The 23,917-nt window shown below is 42.7% G+C and overlaps 1 protein-coding gene across 1 annotated transcript in view; it reads right to left on the reverse strand.

Annotated features, from left to right (window-relative positions):
* The window catches only part of RXFP2 (relaxin family peptide receptor 2), a 513,675-nt gene extending 497,784 nt beyond the window's left edge, over window positions 1-15,891 (reverse strand). The window contains exon 1 of the mRNA XM_069759002.1: window positions 15,672-15,891. Within this exon, the coding sequence (XP_069615103.1) occupies window positions 15,672-15,726 (55 nt within the window). The 5' untranslated portion in view covers window positions 15,727-15,891. The remainder of the gene's footprint in view (window positions 1-15,671) is intronic.
* Between the last annotated feature and the right edge of the window lie 8,026 nt (window positions 15,892-23,917).

Genomic DNA, 23,917 nt, shown 5'->3' on the forward strand with positions numbered 1-23,917 from the left:
CTCCTGTTAAACCCTGAACTAAAACCCCACCCCCACCCCATAAGGTGAACAGTGTAAACAGCACCACAAAGCAAATAAACAGGAATAAACAATATGAGAGTGAGGGGAACACAATACCAAAAGGTGAATGCACAAACTACAAAGTAACAAAACTCAGAACTTAGCTTTTTCACGCCACTGCAGACTCCACAACACAGATAGTACAGCAACTGAGCTCCAAACACCAGACTTGGCTGACACCAGGGAGCTGCTACTGCGAGGTTGGTCTCCAGAAAGGAACTGTATAACCAACAGTCAGCTGATGCACCAGGTGACCTTATAAAGGATGGTGGGAGTGGTCACAAACATCAGCTGACCCAGCAGCAATGCAATGCAAAGCAATAACACCAGCGGCCACCGGGGAGGGGGAAACTTCATTAACCCCCAATGACCAGAAAGGAAAAAAGGTTTAAATCAGAGGGAAACCAGATCTGCCACAGATCCAAACATGGATCGTGACAGTACCCCCTTTCAATGAGTGGCCTCTGGACACTCAACATCAGACCTCACCAGACCTACCTACAGTGAGGACGCCTCGATCCACCAGAGTTCACCTCGTCAGGCACCTGACTCTCAGGTTTATGGCAAATGTGACCTGATGAAAATGCCACCAACAAAGACACCACAAACTTCCAGGGGGCCGACCTGGGGAATGAGTTGTGTACATGCATAACTGGGGGTAACTCCAACTGAAAAGTCCCCGGGCTGAGAATGGCCGACACCCGATATGGCCCAATCACGCTGGAACTCCAGCTCCCAGTTGCACACTTCCACCTGATGTTTTTGGTGGATACCCATACGTACTCATTCACACACAGGTCCAGACCTGAACGTTTATTTCCATGCAAACGTTTGCCACAGGATGGAGAATTCTTTGAGGAATTGACAACAGAGGCCTCCCCCTGTGTCACTACACTCACACCCCCACAATGCTCCAAGGGAACTACCACCCTAATCTGACCCCTCCTCCTAAGAGGTCTCTGACCCACCAGGTAAACCTGTATTGAGGGTAAAGTCTTGCCCCTAGTCCCTGGCAGCACCTGTGCTGCCCCCACTGAAGGGGAAGGGGTAGGTTTTAGAAGAACAGCAGAGATCGTAGTTCCCGGGCAGCAGTCCTTACACGACTGACCCCAGCTGACTACTTCCCTGGACCGCCACCCCAGAAGGTGAACAGTGTAAACAGCACCACAAAGCAAATAACAGGAATAAACAATATGAGAGTGAGGGGAACACGACACCAAAAAGGTGAATGCACAAACTACAAAGTAACAAAACTCAGAACTTAGCTTGTGCATGCCGCTGCAGACTCCACAACACAGATAGTACAGCAACTGAGCTCCAAACACCAGACTTGGCTGACACCAGGGAGCTGCTACTGCGAGGTTGGTCTCCTGAAAGGAACTGTATAACGAACAGTCAGCTGATGCACCAGGTGACCTAATAAAGGATGGTGGGAGTGGTCACAAACATCAGCTGACCCAGCAGCAATGCAATGCAATAACACCAGCGGGCACCAGGGGGGGAAACTGCATTAACCCTCAATGACCAGAAAGGAAAAAAGGTTTAAATCAGAGGGAAACCAGATCTGCTACAGATACAAACATGGATCGTGACACTATCTGAAACTAAATCTCTCCAAAACTGAACTTCTTGTGTTTCTCCCCTCTACTAACCTCACTCTACCTAACATCGAAATTACCCTGGAGGGATCAACCATAACTCCCAAGCAGCATGGCCGCTGTCTTGGGGGTCATATTCTCACCAAACTTTCCTTTACTCCCTATATCCGATCACTCACTCGCTGCTGTCACCTGCATCTTAAAAACATCTCCAGAATCCAACCTTTTCTCACCTTTGAAATTGCTAAGACTCTTACTGTTGCTCTTATTCATTCTCGTCTGGACTACTGCAACTCTCTTCTGATCGGTCTCCCTCTTACCAAACTTTCGCCTCTCCAATCCAACTTGAATGTGGCAGCCAGGGTCATATTTCTGTTCAGCAGCTTCACCGATGCCTCTATCTTGTGCCAGTCATTACACTGGCTACCCATTCACAACAGAGTCCAGTATAAACTCATCTCTCTCACCCACAAAGCTCTCCAAAGTTCTGCACCGCCTTATATCTCCTCTCTCATCTCTGTCTATCGCCCTACACGTGCCCTCAGTTCTACAAATGACCTAAGGCTAAAAGCCCCCGTAATTTGAACCTCGCATCTCCATCTCCAAGACTTCTCTCGTGATGCGCCAGCTCTCTGGAATGCACTTCCCCATACGATTAGACTGATACCTAGCCCCGACCTATTCAAGTGCGCTTTGAAAACCCATCTCTTAAAACAAGCCTACCACATCAACTACTCAGAAAACTAACCTTGCCCTGTTCCCTCCTTCCAAATATTATTCTGAATCTGCACCCTACTATTCATCTGTCTCCACACCCTCCATGCACACGATAACTGCACTTGATACTTGAATATTGCACTTAAACACATGGGCTGATGACCGGATCATGCAGCTTTTTATGAAAATCCCTATTTATTATAATTGCCAGACCTGATATAACAAGCACTTTTTCCTTGTAGATTGTAAGCTTGCGAGCAGGGACCTCACTCCTAATGTCACTGTTTAAATTGTCTTAACTAGTACTGAATTTATTGTCTGTACATGTCCCCGCTTAATTGTAAAGTGCTGCGGAATATGTTGGCGCTATATAAATAAAAATTATTATTATTTGGATAGAATCACATTTTTATGTTCTACACTGAGCACTTAAACTGAAAGTACTGAAAGTAAGGCTCCTGAGAGAAAATTAACTTTATTGCTCCTGGGGCCACCAGCTTTCAGTCATACAGGAGTGCCAAGAGCAATTACAGTCACCTCTCACAGCTCTCAGAGAGACGGTTGTAAGCACAGGCCGGTACTGACTGACAATCGGCTGTCAGTACAGAGCAAGCTGTCAGTGAGTCCTTACTAGTGATGAGCGAATATACTCGTTACTCGAGATTTCCCGAGCACACTCGGGTGATGTCCGAGTATTTTTTAGTGCTCGGAGATTTAGCTTCCTCACCTCAGCTGAATGATTTACATCTCTTAGCCAGCTTGATTACATGTGGGCATTCCCTAGCAACCAGGAAACCCTCCCTTGTACTTATGCTGGCTAACAGATGTAAATCATTCAGCTGAGGCGATGAAAACTAAATCTCCGAGCACTAAAAAATACTCGGAGGACACCCGAGCGTGCTCGAGAAATCTTGAGTAACGAGTATATTCGCTCATCACTACTTACAACCTCTGCTCTCACTGCTCTGAGGCATTACTTCGGCATGACTAAAGCCGGTGCCGCCTATGTGAAATAAAGATAATTTTCTCATGGGTGCTGCACTTTCAGAACTGGAATACTTCACAGCCCTTACAGGACAGGTAACAGATATTATAATTATTCTAATAAGGTACATTTTAGCATCTGTGTTACAATCACAAGTCCCAGCCGGATTGGGAGCCTACTGAGCCAAACTACAGAGACAGCATCATAGATCTATGGAATACCGTAGCTTGGGTAATAAAATCCAAAGTCATTCAGAGACATGAGCCAGTGATAGAGATATTAAAATGCTATGAAATATATCAGCTCATATGATGTCTTATGAAAGTCTCTGGGGTTTTCAACTGGATTATTTGAAACTCAGTATAAATTGATTGCATATTGTTAGTGGCATTGTGGTTGTGCAGTAATCATGCAGACATTAAGGAAAGCAAGCAGTTTACACTGAATTTCTAATCTAGTTAAAAGCGCCTGCATCGCATCTCAGCCGGTGCTGGCCGCCATGTGGGATTCTGCCTTAACACACATCACTAGTGTTGAGCATTCCGATACCGCAAGTATCGGGTATCGGCCGATACTTGCGGTATCGGAATTCCGATACCGAGATCCGATACTTTTGTGGTATCGGGTATCGGTATCGGATCCATAGGGATGTGTAAAATAAAGAATTAAAATAAAAAATATTGATATATTCACCTCTCTGGCGGCCCCTGGACATCACGCTGGTAACCGGCAGGCTTCTTTGTTTAAAATGAGCGCGTTTAGGGCCTGCGAATGACGTCGCGGCTTTTGATTGGTCGCGTGCCGCTCATGTGACCGTCACACGACCAATCAGAAGCCGCGACGTCATTCGCAGGTCCTAAATTCCTAGAATTAGGAGTTTAGTGAATGAGAATGACGTCGCGGCTTCTGATTGGTCGCGTGCCGCTCACTATTATATGGCTTTTATCTGGAAGATCCACCAGTTTTCTTATCTACAGCTTCGATTCTGGTTTGCAATTGACTCTGAGTTGGTGGGAGGAGACTAGTTGCTTTGTTATCTCCCATGCAGGCACACAGAGAGGTATTCCTGCGCTTCATTTCTTAGCATAAGAGAAGCAGCCAGCATCATGATGAAATTAAAGGGTTTTTTCAGGACTTTTTTTATAATAAGGTCCTGAAAACTAACAGGTAGGTAGTTGCTAGCTACCTACCTGTTCTACACAGTCCTGGCACTGAGCAGTCATAGTAACATAGTAACATAGTTAGCAAGGCCAAAAAAATACATTTGTCCATCCACTTCAGCCTATATTCCGTCAGAATAAATCCCCAGATCTACTTCCTTCTACAGAACCTAATAATTGTATGATACAATATTGTTCTGCTCCAGGAAGACATCCAGGCCTTTCTTGAACCCCTCGACTGAGTTCGCCATCACCACCTCCTCAGGCAAGGAATTCCAGATTCTCACTGCCCTAACAGTAAAGAATCCTCTTCTATGTTGGTGGAAAAACCTTTTCTCCTCCAGACGCAAAGAATGCCCCCTGGTGACCGTCACCTTCCTTGGTATAAATAGATCCTCGGAGAGATATTTGTATTGTCCCCTTATATACTTATACATGGTTATTAGATCGCCCCTCAGTCATCTTCCTTCTAGACTAAATAATCCTAATTTTGCTAATCTATCTGGGTATTGTTGTTCCTCCACCCCCTTTATTAATTTTGTTGCCCTCCTTTGTACTCTCTCTAGTTCCATTATATCCTTCCTGAGCACCGGTGCCCAAAACTGTACACAGTACTCCATGTGCGGTCGAACCAGGGATTTGTACAGAGGCAGTATAATGCTCTCATCATGTGTATCCAGACCTCTTTTAATGCACCACATGACCCTTTTTGCCTTGGCAGCCGCTGCCTGGCACTGGCTGCTCCAGGTAAGTTTATCATTAACTAGGATCTCTTCTATCACTAAGCCAGTTACTTACCCATTTACACACATTTTCCCCTAGACGCAGCATTCTCATTTTGTGTACCAACCTCTTGTGTGGCACAGTATCAAATGCTTTGGAAAAATCGAGATATACCACGTCCAATGACTCACCTTGGTTCAGTCTATAGCTTACCTCTTCATAAAAACTGATTAGATTGGTTTGACAAGAGCGATTCCTCATAAACCCATGCTGATATGGAGTTGAACAGTTATTCTCATTGAGATAATCCAGATTAACATCCCTCAGTAACCCTTCAAATATTTTACCAACAATAGGGGTTAGACTTACTGGCCTCTGGTGGAACAGACCCCGTCGCTATAGAGTCCCTAAATATAAGAAATAATGGTTGTCTATTACAGTACTTAGTTCTCTTAGTAATCGTGGGTGTATGCCATCCGGACCCGGAGATTTATCTATTTTAATCTTATTTAGCCGGTTTTGCACCTCTTCTTTGTGACCCTTCATATAGGGTTTTCTTTGTCTCTCAACAATTCACCTAGCATTTTATTGACGAGGATTTAGCTGCTTCACATCAACAGGGCAGCTGTTCTTCTTCTGGGCTGCTCTGTCAATGGGGCATGACTCCTGGAATAATGCTGATTAAAAGCTGGTTCACTGCAGTAAGGCAATGGGGAACCAGCTGTTAATCAGCATGACATCAGCATTCACAGAGTAGAATGGAAGAAAAGCAGTTGCTCTGTTGATGTGATGTCAGTGGAAGCCACTGAATCAATGGCAGGAGAGGTCTGTGACCACTCTGTGCTAGCAAAATCGAGCCTAGCACAACAAGCAGGTAGGCAGCAATGAAACCACACCTTCTGACGAAGAAAAGACGGTGAAACATGCGACGAGGCTCCCGCTGTGTCAAACATGAGCTGCTGAATTTTACTGTCAACAGGTCTCAAGATAAAATGACTTTACATTATCGGTTCCTAATTTAGATATGATCTTTACCCTGGGACATTGATGCTAGGTTCCTAACATGAAGCCAGTAGCAGCAACTATCTATGCTTGTCTCCTATCTTAGATGAACTCTGTTATAGGAGATTTTTGTGTGGCAGCATTATCATTATTTTCTGCCCTCTCATAAATTCTGCTAGCTGATTTCAAAGGGCAATGCATTTTCTCATGGATCTTAATTCTTTACCACACCAGCATAGATTCTTTATACTGTACATGTTTGGAGCGCCAGTGGGACACTCTTGTATTCTCTCTGATGTGATGCAAAGTTTCCATCTGTTCCCACATCGGTTTTAGCTGCTTTTCTCCCTTACTTCATGATATTGTCATTGTCAGATATTTATGTTTAATAAAATGAAATATTTTTGCTAAACTCCCTACATTATTTAGATCGTACTATCTATAACCTCTTGATTCTTTGATTAAGAGATTTTCTCTTTGTTCAGTCATAGGCAGGTAGCAACTACCTGCCAATTAATTTTAAACAGTAGTATTAAGCTTTATAATCATGAATAAAGTTCTGGGGTGAGGTAAAAGACTTGTTAGAAAGCTCAGCATGATCTTTCTGTGTTTTTCTATGGCTTTTTTCTCAGTCTGCTTCACACTTTTCCACCCCCTTTTCTGGAGTATAATAGGAGATGTAATTTTACACCTCACTTTGCTAGCAGTCTGCAATGTCCTGAGCAAGAGATAGATTTTAGCTGTTTGTTTTCAGAGTTTTCACTGTATTATTATTATTATTATTTATTGTTATAGCGCCATTTATTCCATGGCGCTTTACATGTGAGGAGGGGTATACATAATGAAAACAAGTACAATAATCTTAAACAATACAAGTCATAACTGGTACAGGAGGAATGAGGACCCTGCCCACGAAGGCTCACAATCTACAAGGGATGGGTGAGAATACAGTAGGTGAGGGTAGAGATGGTCATGCAGCATGTAGATAATTAGTTCAGATGATGGTGGTTGGGGGAAGAAAGAAGTGGCTCATATTGGGAGAAAGATAAAAAATGTTGTGATAAAATAAATTGCAAAGTTTCTTATAATCTTCTATACTGTATAAATCTATACTGATTTATTGAAATTACAGTTTCTGTTTAATAAGGTTGAATATCTCGTACTTATGGCGCCTGCCATTGCTGTTGGTACATGGGTTATATTAGCCAGCAAGTAAATAGTCATTTTTTCAAGTTATTGCATTGAAAGCAGGAAAATAGGCAAGGGTAGGAATCTGAGTGACTATTAGCAACTCTGAAAGAACCAAATTGTGATGAGTAGATGAATGACTCATAGCATCTCTAGAACATCAGATTTTGTGTGGTATTCTGTGTATGCAGCGGTTAGTACCTACCAAATTGCTTGAATGAAGATCAACTGGTGAACTGGTGATAGGAATTAGGCATACAAGTTTCATTTATGCTTATCTGACATAAAAGCTAGCCAATCTTGTCCAATCCTACAGAAGAACTGTTGTAACTCAAATTGCTGAAAAGGTTTCTCTGTCTATGATATGGTGTATCACATAGTGCATTACAGCTTGTTCTGTATGACTCCAAGAACTCATACATAATTTAGAGAGCCAATGCTGACCCTTCACCACTGATATGGCCACATGAGTGTCGGGACTAGGTCATCGAGCAATGTAAAAAGAGTTTTGGTCTCATAATCAAATTTTCTTTTACACTGGGTTGGCCAGATGTGTTTTACTTACCTGACAGCAGACGGTACCAGGATGCACTATATGCAGAATTCTCATCAACAGGGGCAATGTAATTGATCTATGAAGCATTTGGCCCTAACATTCAAGTGGATGTTCCTTTCACAGACTTTACCTGCCTAAGTAAGCACATGCCTTTATGACAGTGGTTAACCTTGGGATAATGACCTCTTATAGCAGTGTAATGTACCCTGCTACAGTGCACAAATTGTTCAGTAGTGGCTTCAGGAACATGTCAAAATGCATGTTGTTGATGACTTGTCTCCATATTTTCCAGATCTTAATCTGCGCATCTTTGGTATTTGCTGAAAGAGCAAATCTGAATCATGGGGCCTCACAATACAATGTACAGGATTTAGAGATCTACCGCTAACACTCTGGTGCCAGATATCACAGAACAATTTCCAAGGTCTTGTTTGTGAAGTCAAGTTCTCAATGAGTCATAATTGCTTTGGCAATATGTATGTGTTGGGAGGGGAGAAGGAAAAACAATATTTTAATGTCATGTTGATGCTATATATCCTTGAAAGGTAAGATTTTAATCAATTTCTCAGTCAACACAAGTTTAATTTGTTAAAAGTACATGTCAATTTAAAATTTTGACAAGACAGAGTCTCATAGTGTTAGGGTTGGCAGATTGCACTAAATAATGTAATTGAGAAGTGCAATCGCAACCCTGGGTCCACTGTGCAGAGATGTTAAACTTCAGATAGTGTGAACAATGACGGAACACACAGAGAGTGATTGCTAGCACTCACTGAGTTGAAAGTCACTCAGTGAACTACACATGAAGCTGTGTCACTCGCACACAGTCACGGAATAGATGATCTGCTATAGAGCTGTGTCACTTGCACACAGTAATGGAATAGAAATGACGCTAGATACGATCCCCGTTAACCTCACATGGGATCGAAACCCGCACACGGAGTAAATAGAAAACAGTGGTAACACAGCCAGCAAAAATACTCAGCCAATTCCTCTCTGGAGGTGCCGGAATTCTAATGGCTTACCGCCGACCCTGAGCACATGCTGACATATCCCACACTGTAGCAATTAATCATACACACATGTAAAATGGTTGCACCGGCATGCACCTCTGAGAGCCTTTTATATGTAAAGCTAAAGTCCAGTCAGACAGGACCTTGCCCGTGGACCAATACACAGCTGCCACATCACCAGCTGACGACCGACCACCAATGAGACGTCGCCACATCACAAGCATGCTCAGTAGAGTGATTTCTGGACTTTGTCTCCAGAGCGTTCGCTCGTTGCTGCCTACCGCTGGTTACCATAGGCTTGGTTGAAGAACCAGCAGTAACCAGATGAATAGTATGAGCCTGAGAAAGGTGCTGAGACCAACGTCTATGCTCAGCAGCACCCACAGAGGCCAAAGCTGGATGGGAGACCGCAGATGCGGGATCCAGCACATGCAGCGGAAGAATCTCAGCACCTAGCACATAGATCATTTTTAACTCATTACATGAAAGTAAGGTCAATAATACAAGTTGCATCCAAAATCTTCAGTTTTACTAAAATTAGTTGATGTAAAAATGAATACAACCAACATCAAAGACTATTACATCTAGTATTTTGTATGATCTCCATGATTTTCAAGGACACCATCAAGTCTTCAAGGCATGGACTGAACAAGTTAGCAACATATTGCATCATCTATTTTTTCCATTCTTCAAGAACGACCTCTTTTAGAGCCTGAATGCTGGATGGAGAGCGATACTCAACTTGTATCTTCAGAATTCCCCATAGGTGTTGACCACTGGATCACATTCAACTTGTTCTTCATAAATGCAGCAGTGGCCTTAGTGTTTTTTTGATCATTGCCATGTTGGAAAAATGTGCATCTTTCAAGGGCATGGAATGATGGTAGCATATTTTCTTTCAATATAGAGCTGTACATCTGCGAGTTGGTGATACCATCAAAGAATTGTAGCTCCCTGACACCAGCAACACTCATGTAGCCCCACATAAGGACACTGCCACCACCATGTTTCACTGTAGGAACCAGACATTTTTCTTAGTATTAATCACCTTTGCAACCTCATAGAAATTGGAAGACATCAGTTCCAAAAAAACAATTATCTTGCTCTCATCACTCCAGAGTATACAGTCTCTGTAGTCTTCATACTGTATTATTCAGCATAGACCTTGGCAAATTATAGGTGAGCTTTTTTGTGCATGGGCTTTAGGAGAGGCTTCCTTTGGTGGCAAAACCCATGCATACCATTCCTGTGCAGTATTCGCTGGATTGTGTAAAGGGAATCACTTTTCCAGGTTTTTTAATTCCTTAGCTAACTACAGGGAACTTGCATGTTGATTTTCTTCAATGCTTCTCATTAGAAAATTCTTCTATTTAGATGCTAACTTCCATAGATGGCATGAACATCCCTGTGTGATGGTTACAGATCAATCTTTGTTAATTTTTTAAATCATTTTTGCTCCAGTATTCTGACTGATAAGTAAAGCTTTGCTGATCTTCTTATAGCTTTTACCTTGCCTGTATAAAGAAATTTTTTCCTCAGGTCTTGTGGCATTTCTTTTCCATGTGGTGCTATTGCTGACAGCATGAAATGGGAAGAGGTGTTCTTTGCTATGTAATACTTTTTATAGTTACCTGTCTGCTTAACCCCTTAATCACCTTGGGATTTTTCGTTTTTCCGTGTTCGTTTTTCACTCCCCTCCTTCACAGAGCCATAACTTTTTTATTTTTCTGTCAATTTGGCCATGTTAGGGCTTATTTTTTGCGGGACGAGTTGTACTTTTGAACGACATCATTGGTTTTAGCATGTTGTGTACTAGAAAACGGGAAAAAAATTCCAAGTGCGGTGAAATTGCAAAAAAGTGCAGTCCCACACTTGTTTTTTGTTTGGCTTTTTTGCTAGGTTCTCTAAATGCTAAAACTGACCTGACATTATGATTCTCCAGGTCAGTACGAGTTCATAGACACCTAACATGACTAGGTTATTTTTTACCTAAGTGGTGAAAAAAATTCCAAACTTTGCTAAAAAAAAAAAAAAATTACACCATTTTCCGATACTCATAGCGTCTCCATTTTTCTTGATCTGGGGTCGGTTGAGGGCTTATTTTTTGCGTGCCGAGATGACGTTTTTAATTATAGCATTTTGGTGCAGATACGTTCTTTTGATCGCCCGTTATTGCATTTTAATGCAATGCTGCGGCAACCAAAAAAACGTAATTCTGGCGTTTCGAATTTTTTTCTCGCTACGCCGTTTAGCGATCAGGTTAGTGCTTTTTTTTAATTGATAGATCGGGCAATTGTGAACGCGGCGATACCAAATATGTGTAGATTTGATTTTTTTTATTGATTTATTTTGATTGGGGCGAAAGGGGGGTGATTTAAACTTTTATATTTTTTTAATTTTTTTCACATTTTTTTTAACTTTTTTTTTCACTTTTGCCATGCTTCAATAGCCTCCATGGGAGGCTAGAAGCAGGCACAGCACGATCGCCTCTGCTACATAGCAGCGATCTGCTGTTCGCTGCTATGTAGCAGAACATCAGGTGTGCTGTGAGCGCCGACCACAGGGTGGCGCTCACAGCTACCGGCGATCAGTAACCATAGAGGTCTCAAGGACCTCTATGGTTACAAGGTACAAGCATCGCCGACCTCTGATCATGTGACAGAGGTCGGCGATGCCGTCATTTCTGGCCGCCCGGCCGGATGCGGTAGTTAAATGCCGCTGTCTGCATTTGACAGCGGCATTTAACTAGTTAATAGGCGCGGGTAGATCGCGATTCTGCCCGCGCCTATTACGGGCACATGTCAGCTGTTCAAAACAGCTGACATGTCCCGGCTTTGATGCGGGCTCACCGCCAGAGCCCGCATCAAAGAGGGGCGTCTGACCTCGGACGTACTATCCCGTCCGAGGTCAAAAAGGGGTTAATGAATAATTAGACTTACTGGTGGTTGAATTTTTGTTCATTCGAATTTTGTAATTTAAACTGTAACTTTGCTCCGTAGACTTTAACTGGGTTGTATTCATTTTTGCAACATGGTCTTTAGTTAATTTATTAGGAAGATTACTTTTTTAATGTGAAAAATAACAAATCTCATTTGCCATCAGTGGACCACATTTGTGGGAGTAGTAGTAGTATAGTATCCCATAGAAAGAGTTGATTGAAAGGAAACGAAAGGTTTTCTGACAGATCTGTTTGCGTGTACTCATTGATGCTGGGCACTGTATATATCTTGTCTTTACTATTTTTACGATTACACTTCCCATGGATCTAACTAAGCATTCGAGAGGTGAGCTGAAAGAACACACATATATATATATATAGATATATACATACACAATGTTCTATCTGATGAGTATATATATCAGTATATACAGTATATGGGCAGAATGAATCTAGTCAGATGAAAAATGGTAGTAATTTATTTGTCTGCTGTATGTGAATTTTGTGAAGACTTTCCATTTTTATTTAAAAATACATTTACATTTTAGTTACATAAATTACAAGGTTAATAGATGGCCAAGTAAATAATGTAACCACGATGCATTCTTAAAAGAAAAGATTATTAAACTAAATAAAACTTGTAATATCTGTATGATGTGTTGTAAATGTGAAAGGAGGATGTGAGAGCATAAAATATTATCTTTTGAGAGATGAGTTACATATTAGAAGTATTATTGAAAATCCGTACATTTTCAGACTAGGAACAAATGTGTTAGAATCAATTTCATATATATATATATATATATATACATATATAAATACTGTATATATAGTGATTAAACATTGCATGTACATACATAATACATATCAATATATACATATATATATTATATATAAAGGAATTTTTATAATTTTTAGACAAAATATATATACATTTTGAAAGCGCCTGTATTATTACAGAACCTCTGGGCACACATATGTTTTACAAGAATAAACTTGTTATTACTTTAACCACAAATCTTTGTATTAATTCCTTGTAAACACTGTAGTTTAGTTTATAGCATTTACGATACTATGGAATATTCCTCCTGACTGAGAAGCCGTATAGGATGTGTAACTAGGGGCATTTAGAGCAAATATCTTAGATCTGGGATCCACTGGAGTAATTCATATGAAAACTTCCTGGCCTATTGGCAACTTAATCCAATTAGTCAAATCTTGCAAAGTGTCGGTGCCCGAACAAGTCTGCTGTCCTGCACATTTTCTGGCCATGAAACACACTTCTCCAGAGAGCTAATGTGTTATATATGTCCTGTCCGTAAGACAGATCTGTGCTCGGGACCCTAAAAATTCCTCACCCTCCACTTTAGATGGATTCATCGGTTTCTATGCCTTCTGTCAATGCATTTTTATTTCATCTGTTACATATAGAGAGAAAGGAAATTGTACAGGCATTAAGGTCATCGCACTTAAAGCGTGGAAACATTATCCAAGGTGATGTTCTACCAGAATCAAGGGTAACGTAGAAAGCAATGTGATAATATAGACTTCAACATCACACTTAGGTAACGTTCCCATGAGTTTTTGGTGAATTTTTTACACTGTGTATTTTTGAAAAAAAAAAACACAAGTAACCTATTTAACTTAACGGATGCAGAATTAGTGTAGAATTGGTGCTGAAAATCTGCAACATCAAAGTTCAGCAAAAGATGATCATGAGAACTGACTTGGGCTTAAAGTCTTTATATAAATTGTTGAGTGAAGTTTCAGGTTCACCATGAATGTGCACATTAAGTAGAGCACTCAGTAATTAGAGACATTAAGCCTCGCCGCATTCTAAAAAAAGAAACTATGTAATAAACAACAGCAATAAAAATACAACACACAGAAAAAAAATATGCAAAATATTTACTTTTATGTTTTTCTTTCTTTCTCTGAAATGCATATTAGAAAATAAATAACAGAGCAGCACATTCCACAAATGAAGATGAAAAAAAGTCCTCCGAGAACAATAGACAGCAAAGATCCACCGGGGATAAAGAACAAAAAAATAGAGATGGCACTCCAAAAGTTAAAGGCGAAAACAATGCGAGTTTTTATTCACCCTAGATGCACAATGATGTTTTTCTTAGTCATATCATATTCACATTTACTGTAAAAATATGATTGTACCGACAAAAACCATAGTCTTTAAAGTTGTTAGTGCTATTGCCTTGCAGCGCTGGAGTCCTGGGTTTAAATCCCACCAAGGACAACACCTGCAAGAAGTTTGTATGTTCTCCCCGTGTTTCCCTGGGTTCCCTCTGGATCCTCCAGTTTCCTCCCACACTTCACAGACATACTGATAGGGAATTTAGAATTTAGATGGGGACAAGTGCTGATAATGTCTGTAAAGAGCTGCACAATATGATGGCGCTATATAAGTAAAGCATAATAACGAAAAAAAATTATGATCTTTTTAATTATTGACCTGAAACAGGGACAAGGGGGCATCCTCTACGTTTAGAGGAAAAAAGGTTTAAGCATAATAACAGACGCGGATTCTTTACTGTAAGAGCAGTGAGACTATGGAACTCTCTGCCGTATGATGTTGTAATGAGTGATTCATTGCTTAAATTTAAGAGGGGACTGGATACCTTTCTTGAAAAGTATAATGTTACAGGGTATATATACTAGATTGCTTGATAGGGCGTTGATCCAGGGAACTAGTCTGATTGCCGTATGTGGAGTCGGGAAGGAATTTTTTTCCCCAAAGTGGAGCTTACTATTTGCCACATGGGTTTTTTTTGCCTTCCTCTGGATCAACATGTTAGGGCATGTTAGGTTAGGCTATGGGTTGAACTAGATGGACTTATAGTCTTCCTTCAACCTTAATAATAACTATGTATAACTATGTATTACCATAGTAATAAAATAGATATATGAACCTTTAACATTGCTCCATTTGAACCTCACAAAACTTTTACCTACATTAAATTAATGCACCCTAAGGTCATCACTGAGGATGAAGACAGGGATCATAAGTAACCACTGTCCAGTTCTATACCTCTGCATGTATAGAAAATCCAAGAGCCACGTTATCATAACCAATCGAAAAATATTAACACAAAATGTCAAAACAGCAAAAGTATAAAGGCTAAATAATATTTTATTAAGCTGTGAAGCCATGAATGATAAATGTTACAAACTCCTTGCACCATTCCCGGTCTAGACACTTTAAAAAAAATATTAGTGATGGGAAGTGGAGAACTTTGCAAAATAATCACTTGAAAGTATAATTAGTCCAAATTCCATAAATCATGGCTAATTGACTATACATAAACATACATTTCAATCATCTTAATTTTTCCATACTACGACATCAAGTCTAGATTTTTATCATTTAGCAGGAACGACCTTAAATCATGAATTTATCTATTTATATTTTAATCAGAGGTAGCAGTCATTTGTGGTTTTCGAAAGGATGCAGACAGAACTCTTTATCACGAAACAGACTGGAAGATGAAAATTTAGCTCTGCTATATCTCTATCTGGGTGAATTAATGGATTAGCAAGTAAGAATAGGTTAAAAAGACAAGATAGCACCCTGTTCGGTGGCTGCACAGACATGCCCTTTAAATTAGTTGCATTCCCTTCATCTGGCACCCACATGCCAGGAATTAAAAGAGTCATATGGAGAAAGCAAGAAATAGACAAGAAGAAATTCCAGAATGACACAACGCCGGTCTTACCTTTAATGTGTAGTAAAAGGACCAGCTGAAGGAAAAGAATCATAGGAGCCACCATGGTGTAAGAGTAAGAAAAGGCTGATGGACTTGTACTTCTGCTTTCTTAAGATATCTCACAAGCTACTCTGAGACCGAGCAGGACAGAGCAGGCTTCTCACATTGCAGAGCATGCTCAGATGGCACAGCTCCTAGCTACCAAAGGAGATCCTGCTTGGCAAAGTGATGCTCGTTACACTGCTGTGTGCTACAGCCTGTGCTGACTTTTGTGTGCTGGAGAATACAGCGACACATCAGAATCGAAGCAACAGATTCTGCATCAAGTCTGTTTTGTGAAATGAAATGTTCTCCATCCACTGCTGGTAACGAGCATGCCCGCAATTAGTGTTGTCATCCTGGTAGTCGCAGTAGGAGAGACCTAAGAGTTGGCACATTTACCATCTATCAGCTCAGGATGTCATAAAGACTCTGTCTAGAATAATAGAACGGATGGGATTTCCCATTTCCTTGCATTTTTTTTCTGTGTCCTTTTTCTATTTAGTATTTGCCTGGGAAACGAATGACAGGCTTTAATAAATCTCGACTACGAAAGTGTAGAGCTCGTAAACTCACAGCGTCCTGGAATAGCCACAGAAATAATCATCATTTGTATTTTGGAATTTATTGGTGGTAAATAGGGTTGAGCGAAACGGATCGTTCATTTTCAAAAGTCGCCGACTTTTGGCAAAGTCGGGTTTCATGAAACCCGACCCGATCCCTGTGTGGGGTCGGCCATGCGGTACGCGACTTTCGCGCCAAAGTTGCGTTTCGTATGACGCGCTTGGCGCCATTTTTTCAGCCAATGAAGGAGCATGGGCAGAGTGATGACATAGGTCTTAGGGGCGTGGACGCCTATCGTCATCTTGTCGCTTGTGCGCTGTAGCGATTTGAAATGTGTAATACCAGCTTTTCTGTTCAGGGACGGAGAGAGAGAGAGAGAGAGAGAGAGAGAGAGAAAAAATTCCCATTGACTTTGCATTGGGTTTCGTGTTTCGGTCGATCCCCGACTTTTCGCCATAATCGGCCGATTTCACTCGACTCGACTTTAGAGATAGTCGGGTTTCGCGAAACCTGACTCGACCCTAAAAAAGTAAAAGTCGCTCAACCCTAGTGGTAAACCTTCCACTTAGGAGTGCGTAGATTTTTTTCTCCTTTTATTATTTGAAAAACTTCTATTAACATGCAGACATGGAGTTAATCTTCAGGTTAATAGTGTTACTAACCTGCCCGGTGCCAGCACTTAAACCCCCACTGCCATTCAGCAGCGTTCACTTTCCAGTCATTGGAGCTGCACCGCTGCTGGTTCACTGGTTCAATCCCCGCTCTTTGTGTAGAGTGCGGCAACTGTAACCACGCCAACAGCACTGACTGACAGCAACTCAGCATTAGGGATGACTGTCAGCCAGTGCAGACTTTATAACTGAACCCACGCCAGCACCACCCTCGTGACTAAAACCCGAATGCTGACGGGAAAAATAAAGTTAGTTTCCTCCCGTCAGTGGCAGTCTAAGTGCTGGGCAGGTTCAGAACGCTATTTACCTGCAGATTAACCCCATATCTGCAGGGCAATAGTGTTTTTTCACTTGACAGGTTCCTTTTAACTCATTGAACTTCATCCATTGTGCATGGTGTTACTATAATGGGGTTGATTTAAAGAGAACCCATCAGTCCAGTTATACATATGGAAATAGCGCTAGGCTGTATCCGTCAATAAAATTAATATTGTTTTGGTTGATATCTGATGTCCCAATCATGAGAAATCTAGCATATAAACGATAAACTAATCTGACCGGAAGTAGATTGGGGTGTGTCAATGCACTGAGACAGCTTTTTCCTAGTGCACTGACACAACTCCAGTGCACTTCCAGTCTGATTTGCATTTGGCTTCTATGCTAGATTTCTCAAAACTGGACATTAAATCTCTGTAAAAAAAAAAAAAAAAAGATATTAGTGACTACACACCCATACCACAATTTAATGTGTAAAAACGTACTGACAGGTTACTATTATAGTATTTATTTTTAGATCATCACCATTGATTCCATGGTGTTGTACATGACAACGTGTTACATACAAAATGCAAATATGAATTACAGTGATCAAACCAACAATGACAGACTGGAAAAGAAAGGAGAGGGCCCTGACCGTGTAAGTTTACAGTCTACAGGAACTGATAATGGGGAAGGAGACAGTAGGTTGGGGGTTGTCACAGCAGCTTAGGTGGTGAGGAGGTGGGTTATATTAGGCTTCAAGCTTTCTTGAAAAGATAAGTTTTCAAGTTCAGTTAGAAAGTCCAGAATGTGGTGAACATGATGGGGCAAAGGATTCCAAGGATTCCAGAGGATGAAAAATAACCAGGAGAAGCTTTTGTTGATGATTGGGTGAGGAACGTATGAGTGTGGAGGAGAGGAGAGCTTGGGGGAACCGGAGGTTACGTGTGGGAAGAAATCAGGACATTAGTTCAGAGATATAAAGAGGAGACAGATGATGCACAGCTTTGCAGGTTAGTATTAGTAGTAGGCCCATTTAAGTGTGGATAATGGATAACACATGCAGTGAGTTGTGAGATATTCAGCACTGCTACATCTCTTAATAGATGAGATTGTCTGTATGTGAAACAACACCAGGAACTTACTGTACAGTACTCTTACAGTTGTGTGAAAAAGTGTTTGACCCCTTCCTGATTTCCTAATCTTTTGCATGTTTGTCACAATTGTCTCTTTTTTTGGTTAGGTGTTATGGTTCATCTTTTTTGGTGACTGTACGTGCGGCCTGCTTTTTGTATTTTTTCGGTTTTGTTGCCATCTGGCATTGTTAGGGAGTATCAGGGCCAGACGACGGGAGCGGGGGCGCCATTTTGCGCAAGATTATAGGGTGCCAACCCCCGCAGGCAGGCAGTATGTATCTAGGTACAGTTTAATCCCACAGGAAGGCTATAGGCCATATGGGGATATGTGCAATTGTGTACTAAGAGTGCGCTATTATTGATCTACTATAGCACACGTGCACTTTATTCTTTGCTGCTCCAATTATATAGCACATTGGTCTTTTCTATTTTGTTCGTTTGTCTGTTTGTATGGTCTGCTGTGTGTCTATCTTCCTCACTTGAGGGTCTTCCAGGGTGAGTCAGGGTGAGCCTACTTTGAGCGGGGGCGCCATTGCGCAGGGTTTATAGGGTGCCAACCTCCGCGGCAAGGTAGGGTATAGACAGTTATATATTAGGACCTGAGTGCACCCTGTATCTTTTTGTCAGCCTACAGTAGACGTTTTTAGGTTGTGAGTGTTGTCATTTTTTATCTGTATTATTATTAAATGTTATGTTTTATAGTGTATTGTATTTATTTGCTTATTTAATGCTTTAGTCGGTGAATTACTTTTGTTCTTTTGAGCACTTACCGTATATACTCGAGTATAAGCCGAGATTTTCAGCCCAAAATTTTGGGCTGAAAGTGCCCCTCTCGGCTTATACTCGAGTCACGGTGGGCGGCAGGGTCGGCGGGTGAGGGGGAGAGGGCGCAGAGGCATACTCACCTAGTCCCGGCGCTCCTGACGCTCCCCCTGCCGTCCCACGGTCTTCGGTGCTGCAGTTCTTCCCCTCTTCAGCGGTCACGTGGGACCGCTCATTAGAGAAATGAATACGCGGCTCCACCTCCCATAGAGGTGGAGCCGCATATTCATCTCTCTAATCAGTGGTGTCGGTGACCGCTGATAGAGGAAGAGGCTGCGGCACCGAAGACTGTGTGACAGGCAGAGGGAGCGGGACGCCGGGAGCAGGTAAGTATGGAATATTCACCTGTCCCCGTTCCACACGCCGGGCGCCGCTCTGTCTTCGCGTCCTCTTGCACTGACTGTTCAGGTCAGAGGGCGTGATGATGCATATAGTGTGCGCGGCGCCCTCTGCCTGATCAGTCAGTGCGGAGAGACGCCAGGACCGGACGCTGGGAGCTGCAAGCAAGAGAGGTGAGTATGGCATTTTTTTTTATTGCAGCAGCAGCAGCAGCAATGGCACAGCTTTCTATGGCACAGTTATGGGGCAATACTGAACGGCGCCGAGCACTATATGGCAGCTATGGGGCAATAATGAACGGCGCAGAGCACTATATGGCAGCTATGGGGCAATAATGAGCGGCAAAGAGCACTATATGGCAGCTATGGGGCAATAATGAACGGCGCAGAGCACTATATGGCACATCTATGGGGCAATACTGAACGGCGCAGAGCACTATATGGCAGCTATGGGGCAATAATGAACGGCGCAGAGCACTATATGGCAGCTATGGGGCAATAATGAACGGCGCAGAGCACTATATGGCACATCTATGGGGCAATACTGAAAGGCGCAGAGCACTATATGGCAGCTATGGGGCAATAATGAACGGCGCAGAGCACTATATGGAAGCTATGGGGCAATAATGAACGGCGCAGAGCACTATATGACAGCTATGGGGCAATAATGAACGGTGCAGAGCACTATATGGCACATTTATGGGGCAATACTGAACGGCGCAGAGCACTATATGACAGCTATGGGGCAATAATGAACGGTGCAGAGCACTATATGGCAGCTATGGGGCAATAATGAACGGCGCAGAGCACTATATGGCACAGCTATGGGGCAATAATGAACGGCGCAGAGCACTATATGGCACAGCTATGGGGCAATAATGAACGGTGCAGAGCACTATATGGCACAGCTATGGGGCAATAATGAACGGCGCAGAGCACTATATGGCACAGCTATGGGGCAATAATGAACGGCGCAGAGCACTATATGGCACATCTATGGGGCAATAATGAACGGCGCAGAGCACTATATGGCACAGCTATGGGGCAGTAATGAACGATGCAGAGCACTATATGGCACATCTATGGGGCAATAATGAACGGTGCAGAGCACTATATGTGTTGTGAATTCTGTTATCGAACTCCCTCCTGTGTTATGAACAGGTAATTCAGAACCACAATGGACCTTGAAGTTCAGAGCACACAAGGTGACCTGACATTTACCAAAAACATAGGACGAGCTCTGAGACGTGGAAACTCTGCTGACCGCAATCCCTAATCCTATCACACCACACTAGAGGTAGCCGTGGATTGCGCCTAACGCTCCCTATGCAACTCGGCACAGCCTGAGAAAATAACTAGCCCTGAAGATAGAAAAACAAGCCTACCTTGCCTCAGAGAAATTCCCCAAAGGAAAAGGCAGCCCCCCACATATAATGACTGTGAGTAAAGATGAAATACAAACACAGAGATGAAATAGATTTAGCAAAGTGAGGCCCGACTTACTGAATAGACCGAGGATAGGAAAGATAGCTTTGCGGTCAACACAAAAACCTACAAACAACCACGCAGAGGGGCAAAAAGACCCTTCGCATCGACTAACGGTACGGAAGTGCTCTCTCTGCGCCTCAGAGCTTCCAGCAAGCAAGAAAAACCAATATAGCAAGCTGGACAGAAAATATAGCAAACAAAAATAACACAAGCAGAACTTAGCTTATGCAGGATAGAGAGGCCACAGGAACGATCCAGGAGGAAGCAAGACCAATACTAGAACATTGACTGGAGGCCAGGATTAAAGCACCAGGTGGAGTTAAATAGAGCAGCACCTAACGACTTAACCTCATCACCTGAGGAAGGAAACTCAGAAGCCGCAGTACCACTCTCGACCACAGGAGGGAGCTTGGCCACAGAATTCACAACAGTACCCCCCCCTTGAGGAGGGGTCACCGAACCCTCACCAGAGCCCCCAGGCCGACCAGGATGAGCCACATGAAAGGCACGAACCAGATCGGCAGCATGGACATCAGAGGCAAAGACCCAGGAATTATCCTCCTGACCATAACCCTTCCACTTAACCAGATACTGGAGTTTCCGTCTCGAAACACGAGAATCCAAAATCTTCTCCACTATATACTCCAATTCCCCTTCAACCAAAACCGGAGCAGGAGGATCAATAGATGGAACCACAGGTGCCACGTATCTCCGCAACAATGACCTATGGAACACGTTATGGATGGAAAAAGAAGCTGGAAGAGTCAAACGAAAAGACACAGGATTAAGAACCTCAGAAATCCTATATGGACCAATGAAACGAGGCTTAAATTTAGGAGAGGAAACCTTCATAGGAATATAACGAGATGACAACCAAACCAAATCCCCAACACGAAGTCGGGGACCCACACAGCGCCTGCGGTTAGCAAAACGTTGAGCCTTCTCCTGGGACAAAGTCAGATTGTCCACTACATGAGTCCAAATCTGCTGCAATCTATCCACCACAGTATCCACACCAGGACAGTCCGAAGACTCAACCTGCCCTGAAGAGAAACGAGGGTGGAACCCAGAATTGCAGAAAAACGGCGAAACCAAAGTAGCCGAGCTGGCCCGATTATTAAGGGCGAACTCAGCCAAAGGCAAAAAGGACACCCAATCATCCTGATCAGCAGAAACAAAACATCTCAGATATGTTTCCAAGGTCTGATTGGTTCGTTCAGTCTGGCCATTTGTCTGAGGATGGAAAGCCGAGGAAAAAGACAAATCAATGCCCATCCTAGCACAAAAGGCTCGCCAAAACCTCGAAACAAACTGGGAACCTCTGTCAGAAACGATGTTCTCTGGAATGCCATGTAAACGAACCACATGCTGGAAAAACAACGGCACCAAATCAGAGGAGGAAGGCAATTTAGACAAGGGCACCAAATGGACCATCTTAGAGAAGCGATCACAAACCACCCAAATGACCGACATTCTTTGAGAGACGGGGAGATCCGAAATAAAATCCATAGAGATATGTATCCAAGGCCTCTTCAGGACCGGCAAGGGCAAAAGCAACCCACTGGCACGAGAACAGCAGGGCTTAGCCCGAGCACAAATCCCACAGGACTGCACAAAAGAACGCACATCCCGCGACAGAGACGGCCACCAAAAGGATCTAGCCACCAAATCTCTGGTACCAAAGATTCCAGGATGACCAGCCAACACCGAACAATGAACCTCAGAGATAACTTTATTCGTCCACCTATCAGGGACAAACAGTTTCTCCGCTGGGCAACAGTCAGGTTTATTAGCCTGAAATTTTTGCAGCACCCGCCGCAAATCAGGGGAGATGGCAGACAAAATTACCCCCTCTTTGAGAATACCCGCCGGCTCAGGCAAACCCGGAGAATCGGGCACAAAACTCCTAGACAGGGCATCCACCTTCACATTTTTAGAGGCCGGAAGGTACGAAACCACAAAGTCAAAACGGGAGAAAAACAGCGACCAACGAGCCTGTCTAGGATTCAACCGTTTGGCAGACTCGAGATAAGTCAAGTTTTTGTTATCAGTCAAGACCACCACGCGATGCTTAGCTCCTTCAAGCCAATGACGCCACTCCTCGAATGCCCACTTCATGGCTAGCATATCTCGATTGCCAACATCATAATTTCGCTCAGCAGGCGAAAATTTCCTGGAAAAGAAGGCGCATGGTTTCATCACCGAGCAATCAGAACTTCTCTGCGACAAAACAGCCCCTGCTCCAATTTCGGAAGCATCAACCTCGACCTGGAACGGAAGCGAAACATCTGGTTGGCACAACACAGGGGCAGAAGAAAAACTACGCTTCAACTCCTGAAAAGCTTCCACAGCAGCAGAAGACCAATTGACCACATCAGCACCCTTCTTGGTAAAATCAGTCAATGGTTTAGCAATGCTAGAAAAATTAGCGATGAAGCGACGATAAAAATTAGCAAAGCCCAGGAACTTCTGCAGACTCTTCAGAGATGTTGGCTGAGTCCAATCATAAATGGCCTGAACTTTAACAGGGTCCATCTCGATAGTAGAAGGAGAAAAAATGAACCCCAAAAATGAAATCTTCTGAACACCAAAGAGACACTTTGACCCCTTCACAAACAAAGAATTAGCACGCAGGACCTGGAACACCATTCTGACCTGCTTCACATGAGACTCCCAATCATCCGAGAAGACCAAAATATCATCCAAGTATACAATCAGTAATTTATCCAGGTACTCTCGGAAGATGTCATGCATAAAGGACTGAAACACTGATGGAGCATTAGAAAGTCCGAATGGCATAACCAGGTACTCAAAATGGCCTTCGGGCGTATTAAATGCTGTTTTCCATTCATTGCCCCGTTTAATACGCACAAGATTATACGCACCACGAAGATCTATCTTGGTGAACCAACTAGCCCCCTTAATCCAAGCAAACAAAT

Source organism: Ranitomeya imitator, chromosome 3, assembly GCF_032444005.1.
Source record: "Ranitomeya imitator isolate aRanImi1 chromosome 3, aRanImi1.pri, whole genome shotgun sequence".
Lineage (NCBI taxonomy): Eukaryota > Metazoa > Chordata > Amphibia > Anura > Dendrobatidae > Ranitomeya > Ranitomeya imitator.